The sequence below is a fragment of the Corythoichthys intestinalis genome, chromosome 16, assembly GCF_030265065.1.
Source record: "Corythoichthys intestinalis isolate RoL2023-P3 chromosome 16, ASM3026506v1, whole genome shotgun sequence".
NCBI lineage: Eukaryota > Metazoa > Chordata > Actinopteri > Syngnathiformes > Syngnathidae > Corythoichthys > Corythoichthys intestinalis.
The window spans coordinates 42,501,655-42,518,353 of record NC_080410.1 but is presented as its reverse complement, the minus strand read 5'-3'; the positions used below and the strand labels follow the sequence as shown (position 1 = coordinate 42,518,353).

Sequence of the window (16,699 nt, the reverse complement as noted above, 5' to 3'; positions counted from 1 at the left end):
CTTTAATTCTGCTCGTTCAAGCTTTCACCTCCAGATAGGGTTTAGCTGTTTAATGTTTTTTTTTTTTTTTAATGCCCTCCTGTTCAAATTCCCCCCCCCTCCCAGAAAATTAAGATTTTAAACTTTCCAATGATGTATCACACATGCATATTGGACAATTTTGAAAGTTGGCCAAATTGGGGGTCGCAGAGCGTAACTTCAAGTCACCTGAGTGTTTTCCGCCATATGGGGGCCACCCTGACTTGTTTTGTCCGCAAACAACACAATGCTAGGGTTAGATCACGAATTAAGACTTCATCTCCCATAGTGCAACACTGTAGTTCAGAGGGCGGAGCGAATTAGGCGCGCGATGTCACAACATTTTTGAACGTAAACATGGCGGAAGACTCCTCGTCAACAAACAAGTAGGTTTGTTTCCTTTAAATTCGCCCTCCCTTCGTGTTTTTATTAATAAATAATATATTTTAGTTCATAATAGACTTTAAATTTCGACTTTACGTCAACGCCGAGCAGTTTGTGTCAGCTCGTTGTTTGAGTCGGGTGTGGTGTCGACTACTCCGTGTTAAAATGTCGGCCAGGTTTAGTTAACCTAATAACATTCACTAGAAGCTCCAGACTTTACATTACAAATATTAAGAGTATACAATTTGAATTGTTTTGCAGTCGCGGGTCTGTCGCCGCTATGGAAACGACAAATGAGGTACGTAACCTACTGTAAGTTGAATGTTGTCACTGTTAACTGAGAACAACAAGAAAAGTGCATTGCTCAGACACTCGTAGGGGTGTGACAAAATATCGCGGTACTTTGTAGCCCAAAATGTTATTGATATGCTCCCACCAAGAATCTCTATACAGCGTTTTAAAAAGGTGTCACTGGGTTGCTAATAAAATCTGTCATTAGAATAGTGTCTTCGTTAGCTCACTGGCTGCCGTTGACTGCGCTAGACCATAGACATCCAATTCATTTCGACTTGAAAGGACGTCTCATGCCGTCAATAGCACTGAAACCAGAGCATTCACACCAACATGGGTAAACCTCAACCATGAGAGACAGAATGTGGGAAGAAAAACCATAAAATCACATTGTTTGATTTTTAAAGAATTTATTTCCAAATTAGAGTGGAAAATAACTATTTGGACAAACAAGCAAGATTTCTGGCTGTCAAAAAGGTCTAACTTCTTCTAACAAGGTCTAACGGGGCTCCACTCGTTACCTGTATTAATCCTTTAACACCGAACGTGTCGGCAGCGACGCGTTTACGCATATCGTCTTTGAAGCTTCGTCACGCCGTAATTACGTCACCCACGTGCCGCTGGTTGGTCTCATTTGAAAGTGCGGAAGTTGATGTCCACACCAGTTTTTATTTGAAGTCAATCGACCAAAAAAAACGGGAGATACTGTCATTTGAGTTTTATAGTTTTATTCCACTCATAAATATGCATTAAAACGCTGCATGGACCATGTACCTATCTCCATATTTCCATCATTTCGTGTCCTTTTTCAAAACCGAAAGCAGCACAAAAGACTACACATCCCAAGAGCCGTTCTGATGTCAAGAAGGACGAACCGAATGTGATCATTTTTAATAAATTTCCAAACGAGGTGCCAACTAATGAAAGGGAGGCATGCTACACAAGCAATGGGCGGTTGGTTTGAGCGAGCGACTTTGAAACGAGCAGAATGAATATAAAACTACATTTAGCGCAAGCTAATGCATTATTTCATTAACTCAAGGAAGATGAGCCGTATTTGTTGTGTTTTTCATTGCATGAGTCGGCGTCTCGGCGAATAGAAGTGACGGCAGCGCGCAAACGGCGAAAGAGTAGGCTGTGTGACGTTGTGTGTTACGCAGCTCCGTGACCTGTTCAAGCTTTATTGAGTGCGCAAAAAAAAAAAAAAAAAACTTTATTGGGTCGCATGCTTGAAAATTCCTCTCCAAGAAAATTTTGAATTGAACTGAACTACTTGTCAATATTTTTTAAAATACTTTTTTTCAATGTTATATATAATTTTTAATATTAATTTTTATGTAGATGTGTATATACTTTTTGATAAGGTGATGGGTACAAAACCTAACTTCACAAAGAGATATCCTCCAAACCCTTTTTGTGTTAGTGAGGGAAAAAAAAAAAATATATATATATATATAATATATATATATTTTGCACTGTATATAACCTGTTTTGACCATAGTATGTGTAAAAGCCAAAAACGCTTATGACCATACCTGCTGTTTGTGTTGAATTGTCAAACATAAAACTATTCAATCTTATTTTTTTCTATTAAATGTTTATCCTAACAAGTTGAATAAATATGATCAAGCTTCAAAACGGTTGGTCGAGCATGTTTGGTTGTCAGTGGGACGTCAACATTACAAATTTTGAAAAAAGATTTTGGGATTTTTTTTGTCTTTTTGGGTCCAAAATGTGGATTAAAATTGGTCAGTGAAGAAAACAACAGTTTGGACATGAAGTTCAAGGTGTCCTGAAAAAAGGGACCCAACTTGGCCATTGTAAACAATTTTTTCTTTGAAATATAAAGGCAACATCAAATGCATGCAAATTCGGCCAAAATAGGCTTAGGTGTTAAAGGGTTAATGGCACCTGTTTTAACTCATTATCGGTATAAAAGACACCTGTCCACAACTTCAGTCAGTCACACTCCAAACTCCACTATGGCCAAGACCAAAGAGCTGTCGAAGGACACCAGAGACAAAATTGTAGACCTGCACCAGGCTGGGAAGAGTGAATCTGCAATAGGTAAAACACTTCGTGTAAAGAAATCAACTGTGGGAGCAATTATTAGAAAATGGAATACATACAAGACTAGAGCAGGGCGGTAAACCGAAAATTTACCGTTACCGAAATTCTTCATGATGACCGACGTAATTTTGACCATGTCGGTAAATCCGGTAATTTAATAAAAGAAGAAAATATAGTCTTTTCATCCCGCTTTGACTCTGTGTTGTTCGGCTATGTTCATTCCCCTTTAAGAAAGCAGACAGTGTGCTTACGTTTGGAGTCGCATGGTTTTCAGGAAGCCAATCAAACAGAAGCCCGGTAGGCTAACGCTAGCAGCTAACGCTAGCGGCTAACGCTACAGGTAAACGGGATGAAGTCGGGCTTAAGTTAGCTTCACCAAACTTTCACCCGACATTAAGTAAACTCTTGACGGGTTCCAGATAGGGTTGGAAAAACCGAGGCTTTCTGAAACAATGAACCACTTTTAAGACATTTGCCCTAAATTGAATCACTGTTTGACACACTGCAAGAGCCCCATCTACTGGATAAACAGTGCACGTTTCTTTTTAAAAGAAAAGTTGACAAATTGCCTCAGCATTAACTATCTTCAATAGAATTAAGTGGATGTCGTCTATTTCAACCAGGAGATCGTGTCGTCATTAAGTGTGATTTACACAATTAAAGTTGACCTCTTTAAGCCTGTGTCATTGCTTTTGTCTGTGAAGATGTGTTCAAAGCAGTATTTGTAATACACGACAGTGCTAGTCTTGTAAGTGGCTCGTCCTAGATGACGGGGAGTAACTATGTATTGTTTATTTTTTGTAAAAATTACAGTACAGTAAGCACAGTGCTTGGGAACAGGAATATTATTTATTGCATACTGTAAGGATTTCCAAAATCATAAGATGTAAATAATTGAGCCGAACAAAAGAAAGGAAAGGTTTGTGAAACATTTTATTTTTAAATTAAGTATAATTTCTGGGGGGCGGGTGGATGTGTCGTATTTGTATCTATTCTAAATATCTAAACGTATGCCACTATCTAGTGTATAACAATGCGGAATGAATTTAATGAAATTCAAGTGATGATATTTTTCAAGTCATACAAGCTGTTATAAATGTTCACACAAGAATTCTTATTGTTTACAAGATTTTTTTAATACTTAATGTTTAGACTACATGTGCAATTGTTAAATTGAAAGCTGGTAAATAAATTTAACGAGAAACTCTTAATTTGTATTCCATGCATTGATTCAAAATTTCAAATTATATAACAGTTTGCTTGGGCGAATTTATCGTCATTTATCGTTATCGAGGTAAATCTGCTCAATTTATCGTGATACGTACTTAAGGCCATATCGCCCAGCCCTATACAAGACCACTGATAGTCTCCCTCGATCTGGGGCTCCATGCAAGATCTCACCCCGTGGCGTCAAAATGATAACAAGAACGGTGAGCAAAAATCCCAGAACCACACGGGGGGACCTAGTGAATGACTTACAGAGAGCTGGGACCACAGTAACAAAGGCTACTATCAGTAAAACAATGCGCCCCCAGGGACTCAAATCCTGCACTGCCAGACGTGTCCCCCTGTCGAAGTCAGTACACGTCCAGGCCCGTCTGCGGTTCGCTAGAGAGCATTTGGATGATCCAGAAGATGACTGGGAGAATGTTATGGTCAGACGAAACCAAAATAGGACTTTTTGGTAGAAATAAAGGTTCTCTTGTTTGGAGGAAAAAGAATACTGAATTGCACCATACCCACTTCGAAGCATGGGGGTGGAAACATCATGCTTTGGGATTGTTTTTTCTGCAAAGGGACCAGGACGACTGATCTGTGTAAAGGAAAGAATGAATGGGGCCATGTATCGAGAGATTTTGTGTGAAAATATCTTTCCATCAGCAAGGGCATTGAAGATGAGACGTGGCTGGGTCTTTCAGCATGACAATGATCCCAAATACACAGCCAGGGCAACAAAGGAGTAGCTTCGTAAGAAGCATTTCAAGGTCCTGGAGAGGCCTAGCCAGTCTCCAGATCTCAACCCCATAGGAAATCTGTGGAGGGAGTTGAAAGTCCGTGTTGCCCAACGACAGCCCCAAAACATCACTGCTCTAGAGGAGATCTGCATGAAGAAATGGGCCAAAATACCAGCAACGGTGTGTGAAAAGCTTGTGAAGAGTTACAGAAAACGTTTGGCCTTCGTTATTGCCAACAAAGCGTACATAACAAAGTATTGAGATGAACTTCTGGTATTGAGCAAATACTTATTTTCCACCATGATTTGCAAATAAATTCTTTAAAAATCAAACAGTGTGAATTTCTGTTTTTTTCCCCCCCCCACATTCTGTCTCTCATGGTTGAGGTTTACCCATGTTGGCAATTACAGGCCTCTCTAATATTTTCAAGTGGGAGAACTTGCACAATTAGTGGTTGACTAAATACTAATTTGCCCCACTGTATATGTAATATGTACCATAGCCGTATGTTGCTGTATGTTTGCAGCAACTAGCAACTGGGCGCTGTTTGTAGCGGTTGACGGCCACAGTCAGGTATTATTGTTTTTTTTTTTTTTTTTTTTTTTTTTTGGTAATCTAGCGGCATTAGTTGAACATGATATTTACTCTCGGTCCGTTCCTCATTGCGTCCCGAAGACCACGCTGACTGTGTTTTATTTCCGCTTTACCTGGTATAATTCAATAATCGGAATTTGGATGTTTGTGAATCGTTCTCCAATCTTCCATGGCCGAATCGCGAATAATCTAAGAATCGGAAATTTTGCATGCCTCTACTAATTAGCGTGCCAATTTAAATTTATTTGGAGTATTTCCTTTATTTTAATATGTTGTTTTGAAAAATTAAAAGCCTTTTCAATGGAGGGAAAAAAATGTGTAACCCAGAAATATCCACAAAAAAAAAAATTTTTTTAGAGCTGTAATTGCAATGCTGTTACATTGAAATACATAAATAATGTAAATACGTAAATAATACATTGAAACCGTGGTATTTTTGCATAAGGTTATCATACCGTCAGAATCTCATACCAGCACATGCCTAGCACGAAATATCACTCATCTTGGCACTGAGCTCTTCTTTTTGGTTTTGAGTACAGAGAAATAAATGATTTCTCCCCCCCCCCCTGTGGCATTCTGTTCAAGCCGTCACCCAAACGGTGTCCATCACCCAGTGCCCCAGATGGCATCCCTCCGCAAAAGTCACCCCGTGTTGAAATGCCGTTACCTGGCAAACAGACCGAAGAAGCGCATCCGGACAAAGACGTGCTGGAAATGGCTTTAGAAAGTGCAACGAAACCTGAGACTTGTCTGCCCGTAAACACTGCAGCACGAAGGAAATCATGGAGGAGAGCCACTTTATCCAGGCGTTCCCTGACGGCACTTTGTAACCCAGAGCAAAGTGAGTTGATCGTATCGCTCAACATCTTGATCGTATGAGTACGCTTTAACAAAAATCTGTTTTTTTAAATCTAGCTTTATCAATGGGTATCAGCACATCTATACCACAACAGGAGAGGTTGGGTATGTTAATGGAGTCTGCAATGAATGTAAGGTCAAGCTGAAAATAACCAGAAACACAAAAATGTTTGGCGGCCCAAATGGGACAAATGATTTGAAATGTGATTAAATTTTTCCCACAGTTGTCCTTGGATAAACTTCAGAATTCGCTCCTGTCTGTGCCGAATTCGTCGCCAGAATTATTTCGGAAAAAAGGTGCCGCACAATTCTTCGCTGAATCTGTCAATTTTAAAACTCTTTTTGGTAATACTTTACAATAAGGGTCCTTTAATTAACATTAGTTAATGCATTTTTAAACAATAACTAATGTTTAAGTAACATTACAATAATTACTGTAATTGCTTATCTAACGTTTATTAATATATTAATGAACATGAGTTAAAGTATTAGTCAATGCATAACCAGACAGTAACTAATGGTTTGATAAATTTAAAAATACATATAGGCCTATATAGGGTTAGGGTTTAGGGTTAGGGACACATGTGCTACACTTTACAATAAGAGTCCAAAAAGCCTTCAATAATGGTTAATAAAGGTTAAAGGGGGTGGAACTTAAGCATTTATAATTTCTTAGTTAAGGGACACATGTGCTGCACTTTACAATAAGGGTCCAAAAAACATTCAGTAATAGTTAATTAAGGTTAAGTAATACTTATGAGGTACGTTCACGTGAAATAATACCATACTTAAGGTTAGGTTAGCAGCACCCAAGGACTCAGAGCAGTGTTTCTCATTTTAAAATAACAATCACTTACTAGTGCCAGTATACAGTACTGTGCAAAAGTTTTAGGCAGGACACCTGCCTAAAACTTTTGCAAAGTACTGTATATATATTTTTTAATCATTAAATTTATTAGGATCATGGAAACTTCCACTTGGGGAAAATATATACAAACAGGATATATTTTTTAATCATTAAATTTATTAGGATCATGGAAACTTCCACTTGGGGAAAATATATACAAACAGGATATCCTGTATATACAAAATGTAATAAAAATATACAGTACTGTGCAAAAGTTTTAGGCAGGTGTCCTGCCTAAAACTTTTGCACAGCACTGTACATTAATAACTATTTATTAATGCACTAATGTATATGTGAATTAATGTTAAGTAATGTATAATATATATATATATATATATATATATATATATTATAACCTAATCTTAAGTATGGTATTATTTTATGTGAATGTACCTCATAAGTATTACTTAACCTTAATTAACTATTACTGAATGTTTTTTGGACCCTTATTGTAAAGTGCAGCACATGTGTCCCTTAACTAAGAAATTAAAAATGCTTAAGTTAACAAACCCTAACCCTATATAGGCCTACCGGTATATATACTGTATTTTTTAATTTTACCAAACTATTAGTTACTGTCTGGTTATGCATTAACTAATGTTAATTAATATATTACTAAATGTTAAATAAGGGATTATATGAATTATTGTAATGTTACTTAAACATTAGTTATTGTCTTAAAATTAGGGCTGTCAAACGATTAAAATTTTTAATCGAGTTAATTACAGCTTAAAAATTAATTCATCGCAATTCAAACCATCTATATAATATGCCATATTTTTCTGTAAATTATTGTTGGAATGGAAAGATAAGACACAAGATGGATATATATATTCAACATGCGGTGCATAAGGACTGTATTTGTTTATTATAACAATAAATCAACAAGATGGCATTAACATTATTAACATTCTGTTAACGCGATCCATGGATAGAAAGACTTGTAGTTCTTAAAAGAAAAATGATAGTACAAGTTATAGAAATTTTATATTAAAACCCCGCTTAATGTTTTCGTTTTAATAAAATTAGTAAAATTTTCAATTAAAAAAAAAAACTAGTAGCCTGCCATTGTTGATGTCAATAATTACTTACACAATGCTCCTGGGTGCTGAAGCCTTTAAAATCAGTCGCACCCAAGCGCCAGCAGAGGGCAAGAAAACTCCGCAAAACACAATAAATAAGTGGGCCTTTCACTCTTCTGTCATTTAAATCTGTCTGAGCTGGGCAAGTGCGTTAATTGCGTCAAATATTTTAACGTGATTAATTTAAAAAATTAATTACCGCTCGTTAACGCGATAATTTTGACAGCCCTACTTAAAATGCATTAACCAATGGTAATTAAGGGACCCTTAATGTAAAGTGTTACCCTGTTTTTTGTTGTTGTTCTTCCTGTAGTCGAGAAATTGAAGAAAAAGTCCAGTTCTGTAACCGAAGCCATTAGCAACCAACAACAAAGTCAAAGGTACATTCGTTTATTCCTCGCACGTCTTAACCAAATCGATTTTTATTGTCGTAAAATTTGCTTTCAGGACGGAAGACTCTAAAGTGCGGGCGATACGATTATTCCAAAATACCATTAACAGGTTTGTGTGTCTTAAATAAGACGTTTCAATGCAAAACACTTTTTGTTGACATGTTGTTTTTATTTTAGGATTCAAGCTGAAATTAATTCTTGGGAAACTCTCTCTCAAAAACACAAGAGTCAGGCAGAAGAATTGGAAAGGTGAATGTTTGAAATATTTCCCACCAATAAATGTACAGAATCATCCTTTTTCAATCTTTTGCTGATTGTTCATCTTTATGTTTGTCAAAGGAAAGTAGCTCAGAACCAAAAGGAAGTCATCTCGTTGGACGACGCGTGTACGATCAAGTCCAAACAGTACGAGTTAATTCGGAGTAAACCTGACTACAATGGCCTCTTGAGTAAACGACGGTCCATACTAAACACTGTCACATCTGTTGTACGTATGACATTTTGGACATTTCCAGCCTGTTTAGGGGTGGGAACTAGAGGTGAAACAATTAATCGATTAATGGACAACTATCTTGATAACCGATTAATCTTTTAGGATCTTCTTCACCTTAAACTTGTCTAAATTTTTGAAACTATGTGTTTTATCCATCAATGACTACCGAGCTAAAATTGACAGTTACCTTTATTACTTTTTTATTTTACACCCTCATCACTCTACAGCGCTGTGTTTTTACAGATTAAATAAAGCCTGTATGAAAGACACGTCATTCACGCATCGACAGTAGTCATAATTAATAGAAACATAGCCGTCCGCAGGGCTTATGTCACAGGTGTCAAACAGATTCCAGAAAGGGCCAAGTGGGTGCTGGATTTTGTTCCAACCGATAACGCGCAGAGAGTTTAACCAATGAACTTCCTGCTGAAACAAGCAGAACTGACAAAGTTTAACTGATGTGATTACACATGTAAAAGATCTAATTGGTGAAAAGGTGTCCTCTTCATTGGTTGGAAAGCAAACCTGCACCCACTTGGCCCTTTCTGGAATCTGTTTGACGCCTGTGGCTTACGTCACGTTAGCAATGTACAGTAACGTTAATCGTATTTATTAGCGCTACGTTAACTTAATTTTACCTTGTCCTGAGTATCGCTCCTTCGCTCTCGGAGTAAACTGTGCCTTCGGTGGAGCTACAGCATTGCTGTAGTGTTATGCAAGCGCTGTTTTACAGTGAATACATGACAGTGTTTGCCTTGGTCTCCAGCTTGAATTGCTCCCACACTTTTGACATTTTCTGCTTTTTCTTGGTGCCTTTCGTCGGATTTTTCGTCGTTACCTCTATATTCGTGCGTGGTTTAAATCAAATATATCTGCTGCCTCTCCCTCCTTCCTGTAGACACGTGACGTCAGCGCGTTGCGTCGCAATAAAAGTAGACCGGGCAAAACGTCACGCTTAGAGGCGGCAAAATTAAACGATTCAAAATTGAGTTACTTGAATTATTCGAGTAATCGTTTCAACTGTAATTGCTACACCCCTAATTAGAGGCGTGCAAAATTTCCGATTCTTAGATTATTCGCGATTCGGCCGTGGAAGATTCGAGAACAATTCACAAACATCCAAATTCCGATTATTGAATTATACCAGGTAAAGCGGAAATAAAACGCAGTCAGCGCGGTCTTCGGGGCGCAATGAGGAACAGACCGAGAGTAAATATCATGTGCAGCTAATGCCGCTAGGTAAAAAAAAAATAATAATAATAATACTTGACTGCGGCCGTCAGCCACTACAAACAGCGCTCAGTTGCTAGTTGCTACAAACATACGGCAACATACGGCTATGGTAGATATCACATATATCTAGACTAGATGGGAACTGACAGACTTTCCCGCGCTAGTAAACAGGCGCCATCTTAAAGCAGTAGACTTCTCTAGAAGGCTCCGTTGTAGAGAACCTAATTACTTTTCATCTAAAATACCCCTAAATCGGCAAAATCTTGACTTGAATCCATCTTTAAATGATGAAACAGTTTTAAAACTTTCACATGTCGAAAGCAGACATGAGGAAAATTATGGAATAACGGGCGTAATTTTAACAACTTTAACGGTTGATTCACAATATTAAATTAATTGAATGTAGTTTAAAGCTGCTGATACAGAATGGGGACTTGAGTATTGTATTTACTGTTTTTAACCGGTAACTTGATACTAAAATAGTAGTTTGGTTTGTTTAGCCTGAGAGGATTTTTGAACAATTTTGGAACAAATATACAAAACATTTAAAAAAAAAAAAAAAAAAAAATGGGTGGTAGGGGGGCATCAATAATCGATTTATAATCGAATCTGAGTCTCTGAATCGTAATCGAATCGTTAGGTGCCCAAAGAGTCCCACCTCTACCCCTAATTGTGTTTGTCTATAAATGTCATCAATACATTCACGTATTATCCTTTTTTTTTTTTTTTTTTTAAATTAATCCACAGATGGGCACTCAGCATAAAATCAATCGAGCGCTTCAGTCCGTCAAGGAGACGTCTCAGTTGATGCTGAAAGAGATTAGTGGCAGATTGGGTAATTATGTATATAGTATTTTTTTTTTTTCTTGGTGTAGTAGTTCACATGGATATGTTTGTGTATTTTGTCCCACATAAATTGTATTACTAAGCACTCAACACTTTTTTACATGTCTAAAAAAAAAAAAAGGTACAAGCATTTTCGGTACCATTTGATTTTTTTTTTTCTTCTTACTTTGTACCAAAATGAATTGAACCGAACAGAAATCACATTTTAGTATACATTACAGTCCTAGTATTTGTTAATATTATTCATCTTTGATGCTTATAGTGATTTATCCCGTTCATCTTTCCTTTTCTTATTTTTTAGCGGCGCACGCGGGATTTCAGGGTCATTCTCCCGATCTTATTCTGGACCTAATGATGACACTTTGTTCATCCACAAGTACAAAGTAACACGAGTTGGAGGCAAGCCAACAAATGGACTCTTTTTGTATATAACTATATAAACCCACAGTATGTGTATTCATAGACTTCACCATCAGATTGGGAAGTCTATGGTTTATTGTGTAAGTAGGCGTGTTTTTTTACGTTGTCATGCTAGAGCCGTAACTAGTACTTTTGATGTAATTCATACGTGTGTCCAGCTGGTGGCAGTGGCTGTCTTGTAAACCGTTGTTCAAAGCAAGAGGTCTGGTGTGTATTTAAGAAATGCACTCTAGATCTCATTAATAAATAATAATTGGGAAAAAAAACTCAAAGCTTGATGTCATCACTAAACGCATGCTGTTAAAAACTACAGATAAAACAAAAAGCAATTCAAAAATCAGACAAAACCAATGAGACATTTAACAAAAACAAGTCATAACAATAATATTCATAATAAAATTGGCAATTTATTCATTATGCTCAAAAATGTGTAAATGGTCATGTAGACCACAATATTAACGTTTGGTATACAAATTTGGATGCCAGGTTTCATTTATAACTATGTTTATAGCCCCCGATAAAACTATAAAGTAGTTCAAAAAAATTTTTTTTTAAATCTTCGTACCGTAATTTTCCGACTAATAGCAGCTACTTTTTTCCTCTCATTTTGAATCCTGTGGCTTACAGTCCAGTGCGGCTTATTTGTTGATAGCTAACTTTATTTGACAGCGGCGTCATAAGACGGCCATAAGACAATTATAATTATGACATTATCTTGGGCATTAATGAATGCTTATGACAGATGTGATAAAGTGTAAATTATGTCACTAACTCCATTGATGTCCAGCTCTGACCTTTTACATCCATTCAAAAGGGAGATAATTTGACGGATGACACAAAATAACTGTCTTAAGGATTCATTAATGCTCATGGCAGTGTCATGTCATAATTATGATGGTCTTATGTAGGGCTGCAGCTATCGAATATTTTAGTAATCGAGTAATCGACTGAAAATACTATCGAGTAATCGGATAAAACATATATTTTAGGTGAAGAGCAATTATAAATACAGTGGTACCTCTACATAGGATCACTTCGACACACGATCTTTTCGACATCCGACGTAAAATTTGAGCCGCCATTTGTTTCTACATCCGACGAGTTGCTCGAAATACGACGACATGACAGCACTGCAAACGAACGCACGGTGGATTTTCTTGTGTGAGAAATCAACACAGTTTTCAAAAAAAGTTGATACAGTTGGAGAAACAAGGAAAAAAGTGATGCTTACCTTTGAAATGAAGATGCAAGTTATAGAAAAATATGAGCTTGGGGTGCGCGTCCCTGAACTGGCTCAACAATACAGCTCCGTGGTCCTCTTCCGACCACCGTTCGCCACTATTTATAAGTTAAGGTGACAATTATTATTGTGGTAACATTGCCAAGGAAATCGCCAGCTTCGTCACGTTTTTATCATTTATTTAAGAACTTATCCAACACAAAACGCCCATTGTCTTAAGCAGTTGACCGCTCTCAAGAAAACGAAAGTATTATCTCTACCGCACCCACCTATCTCACTGAGACGTCACCTTCGTGGTGCGTTCAGGGACAGTAAAAAGTGTCCGCCATATTAGAATCCGATTCATTACATTATTTACAGGAATAATTATTAATTATTCTTCTTATTATTATATTATTCTGAATTATTTATTTATAACTTATTTGTTTTTCTATGTTTAATTGCCATTTGTAACAGTGCCAGCAGTATTTATTAAGAATTTAGTGTATGTTTTTAGGCTTTGGAACGAATTAATGGAATTATAATGTATTCCTATGGGAAAATCCTGCTCGACATACGACCATTTCGACTTACAAACAAGGTCCTGGAACGAATTAAATTCGTATGTAGAGGTACCACTGTACCCTAATTTTCGCACTATAAGGCGCACCTGGCTATAAGCCACAGCCCACCAAATTTGGCCCGAAAACTGCATTTGTTCATAGATAAGCCGCACTGGACTATAAGCCGTAGCTATCCTCACTGTTTTATGGGATATTTACACCAAAAGATAGTAACCGGTCACACTTTTTTTGACAGCGGCATCATACGACTGTCATAAGACCAAATGAACCACCAGGAATCTTTGAACCAATTGGCTGCAAAGCTTCATTCCTTCAAGAAGCTTCATTGGGCCATCACTGCTCCCTTGGTGGAGACAGGCAACCTCTGCTGCCACCTGCTGTAAACACTGTTGTCATCCAACATGCCTCCTAGCATGCATTGTATTGTACAGATATATATTTTAATTAGGGCTGTCAAAATTATCGCGTTAACGGGCGTTAATTAATTTTTTAAAATAATCACGTTAAAATATTTGACGCAATTAACGCAGATGCCCCGCTCAGAGAGTTTTAAATGACAGTACACATTGAAACGCTCACTTGTTGTGTTTTATGGAGTTTTGCCGCCCTCTGCTGGCGCTTGGGTGCGACTAATTGTATAGGCATCCATGAGCATTGAGTAAGTAATTATTGACATCAACAATGGCGGGCTACTAGTTTATTTTTTGATTGAAAATTTTACAAATTTTATTAAAACGAAAACATTAAGAGGGGTTTTAATACAAAATTTCTCTAACTTTTACTAAAATTTTTCTATTAAGAACTACAAGTCTTTCTATCCATGGATCGCTTTAACAGAATGTTAATAATGTTAATGCCATCTTGTTGATTTATTGTTATAATAAGTAGTCCTTATGTACCATATGTTGAATGTATATACTGTATCCATCTTGTGTCTTATCTTTCCATTCCAACAATAATTTACAGAAAAAAATGGCATATTTTATAGATGGTTTGAATTGCGATTAATTAGGGTTAATTAATTTTTAAGCTGTAATTAACTCGATTAAAAATTTTAATCGTTTGACAGCCCTAATTTTAATCAAAATTCATGTTCTGTGCTAATTATTTCTTCAGTTACTGCTCCAGTTGTTTCATCAATTGTTAGTTATGGTATTTGCTAACACTTTATTTGACAGTGGCGACATAATAATTATTGACACTGTCCTGAGCATTAATAAATGCATTCATAAATGCTTATAACAGATGTCATTTAGTGGTATCCGGCAAAAGATTTCACTTTTGAATGGATGTAAAAATTCAAGCTGGAAATAAATGAAGCTAGTGACATAATTTCCCGGATGACACTTAATGACATAAGCATTCAGTAATGCTCATGATAGTTTCGTGTCATAATTATGACTGTCTTATGACAGTCTTATGATGCCGCTGTCACATAAAGTGTTACCTATTAACTCAAATAAATCAACATATAAGCCGCACTGGACTATAAGCCACAGGTATCAAAATGAAGGATAAAAGTAGTGGCTTATAGTCCGAAAATTACGGTATACATGAGAAAACAAAACATTTCATCTAATTTTGAACCATTTTCAGTCAATCAATGTCTTTATTTTCGATGTATATGTTAGGGTCCGCGAAGGCGGAAACAAGGTTGGACCTCACAACAGACGACTGAAGGAAGCGTACAAGGGTTTATTAAATACAACACAAAAAACACGCGATCGCGGCAAAAAGGGGAAATAACAAAACGGGTCCGTGACAGGAGGTCAACAGGGATCAATATACAAACACGAAGGTAAACCAAGGTGCTAGGCAGAGCCAATAAAACAACCAAAATACACTCACATACCTGCACAAGGTAGAGGCATACAAAACTAAAGTCACAGGCGACCAAAACCCACGGAGGGGGGCGAAATGACCAAAATAGCAAGTTACTCGAAATGCAAGGAAGTCTAAATGGCGACCAGCAAGAGTAATATCTCGGCAGCCTTCTCAGAGATCACCAGCGCTTAAATGCCGTGTTGATGAGCCGGCATTGGATTCAGGTGAGACGTCGGACACGCCCACCACGACCAGGTCTGCAACAAAAACACAATCCAACCAGCAGCAGAACGTGACAGTATATTGTTGAAAACAGCCAACAATTGCATCTTAGATGTAACTAGAATTTAAAAAAAAAAAAAAAAGACATTCACTGCTTTCACTCAAAAAACTTTTAGATTTTATTTTAAAAAAATATATGTATATATATATATTACCTAAAAATGCCGTTACACTTGATCGCTTACATCACTGAAAAGTTAGGATTTTTTCCCACGTGTTTAAATTGTATTTCTATTTGTTTGAAGCCATTTTTAAGTTCTAGTTAAGTTTTAAGTTAGTCTAAACTCTAAGTCCTGATAGGATTTTGACTTTTTGCAGTGTTCAAAATAAATGAATGATACAGGCTGTATTGGAGCACATTAGGGACCAGTGCTACTTGGTGTTTTATCCAGCAATGACTACTGAGCTAAAATTGATGGTTAGCATTATTAAGTTTTTATTTTACACCCTCATCACTCCACAATGCTATGTTATGTTAAAGCCTGTATGTAAGACAGGTTAGCCACGCATCGACAGTGGTCATAATTAATAGAAACCTTGCCCTCCGCAGGGCTAACGTTACGCGAGCTAGTGACAGTAACGTTAATCTTATTTATTAGCGCTTAGCACTCTTTATTAGCACTTAGCGCTCTACTGCTTTAAGATGGCGGCTGTTTACTACGCGGCAGAGTCTGTCATTTCGCATCTAGTTCAACATACATGTGATCTCTATGAGATGCTACCTGCTACCAACGTAGCATCGTGCGGGCTAGTATTTAGCAACATCGGCGTCGTTTGTAGCGGCTGTCGGCTGCAGTAAGTGTTTTTTTGGGGGGGGTGGGGGGTTTTTTGCTTCTTCCTCTACGTACGTAACATCAGCGCGTTGTCTCGCATTAAAAGTAGTCCGAGCAAAACGTGATGCTTAGAGCTGTCAAAATAAACGATTACTCGAGGTGAATAAAATTACTCGGATCAGTTTTTAAACTCAAGTTGCTCGAGTATTCGTTTCAGCTCTAGTCTTATGACAGTCTTATGGCGCAACTGCCAAATAAAGTGTTACCAAATTCCATAACTAGCAATTGATAAAACAACTAGAACTGTAACTGAAGGAAAAAAATTAGCACAGAGCATGAATTTTGATTTGTTATTTACATCTGTTGTGCTGCAATGCATGCTAGGAGGCATGTTGGACGACAACCAAGAGAACAGTGATGGCCAAAATGAAGCTTCTTGAAGCAATGACGCTTTGGAGTCGATTGGTTCAACGC

General features: G+C 37.2%; 1 protein-coding gene across 1 annotated transcript; it reads left to right on the top strand.

Annotated features, from left to right (window-relative positions):
* The first annotated feature begins 314 nt into the window (after positions 1-314).
* Positions 315-16,256, top strand: LOC130931647 (uncharacterized). Its single transcript, XM_057860573.1, has 11 exons — positions 315-404; positions 664-700; positions 5,898-6,153; positions 6,228-6,301; positions 6,395-6,467; positions 8,473-8,539; positions 8,607-8,660; positions 8,729-8,800; positions 8,891-9,038; positions 11,025-11,112; positions 11,425-16,256. The coding sequence occupies exons 1-11, from the start codon at positions 376-378 to the stop codon at positions 11,508-11,510; spliced, it is 984 nt and encodes a 327-aa protein (XP_057716556.1). The 5' UTR covers positions 315-375; the 3' UTR covers positions 11,511-16,256.
* Positions 16,257-16,699: the final 443 nt, after the last annotated feature.

Excerpts from the sequence above, each read along its gene's own strand:
- LOC130931647 (XM_057860573.1), top strand. The coding sequence starts at position 376 with ATGGCGGAAGACTCCTCGTCAACAAACAA. Across the intron at positions 701-5,897 it reads CTATGGAAACGACAAATGAG|CCGTCACCCAAACGGTGTCC; the intron begins GTACGTAACCTA and ends ATTCTGTTCAAG. Across the intron at positions 6,154-6,227 it reads ACTTTGTAACCCAGAGCAAA|CTTTATCAATGGGTATCAGC; the intron begins GTGAGTTGATCG and ends TTTTAAATCTAG.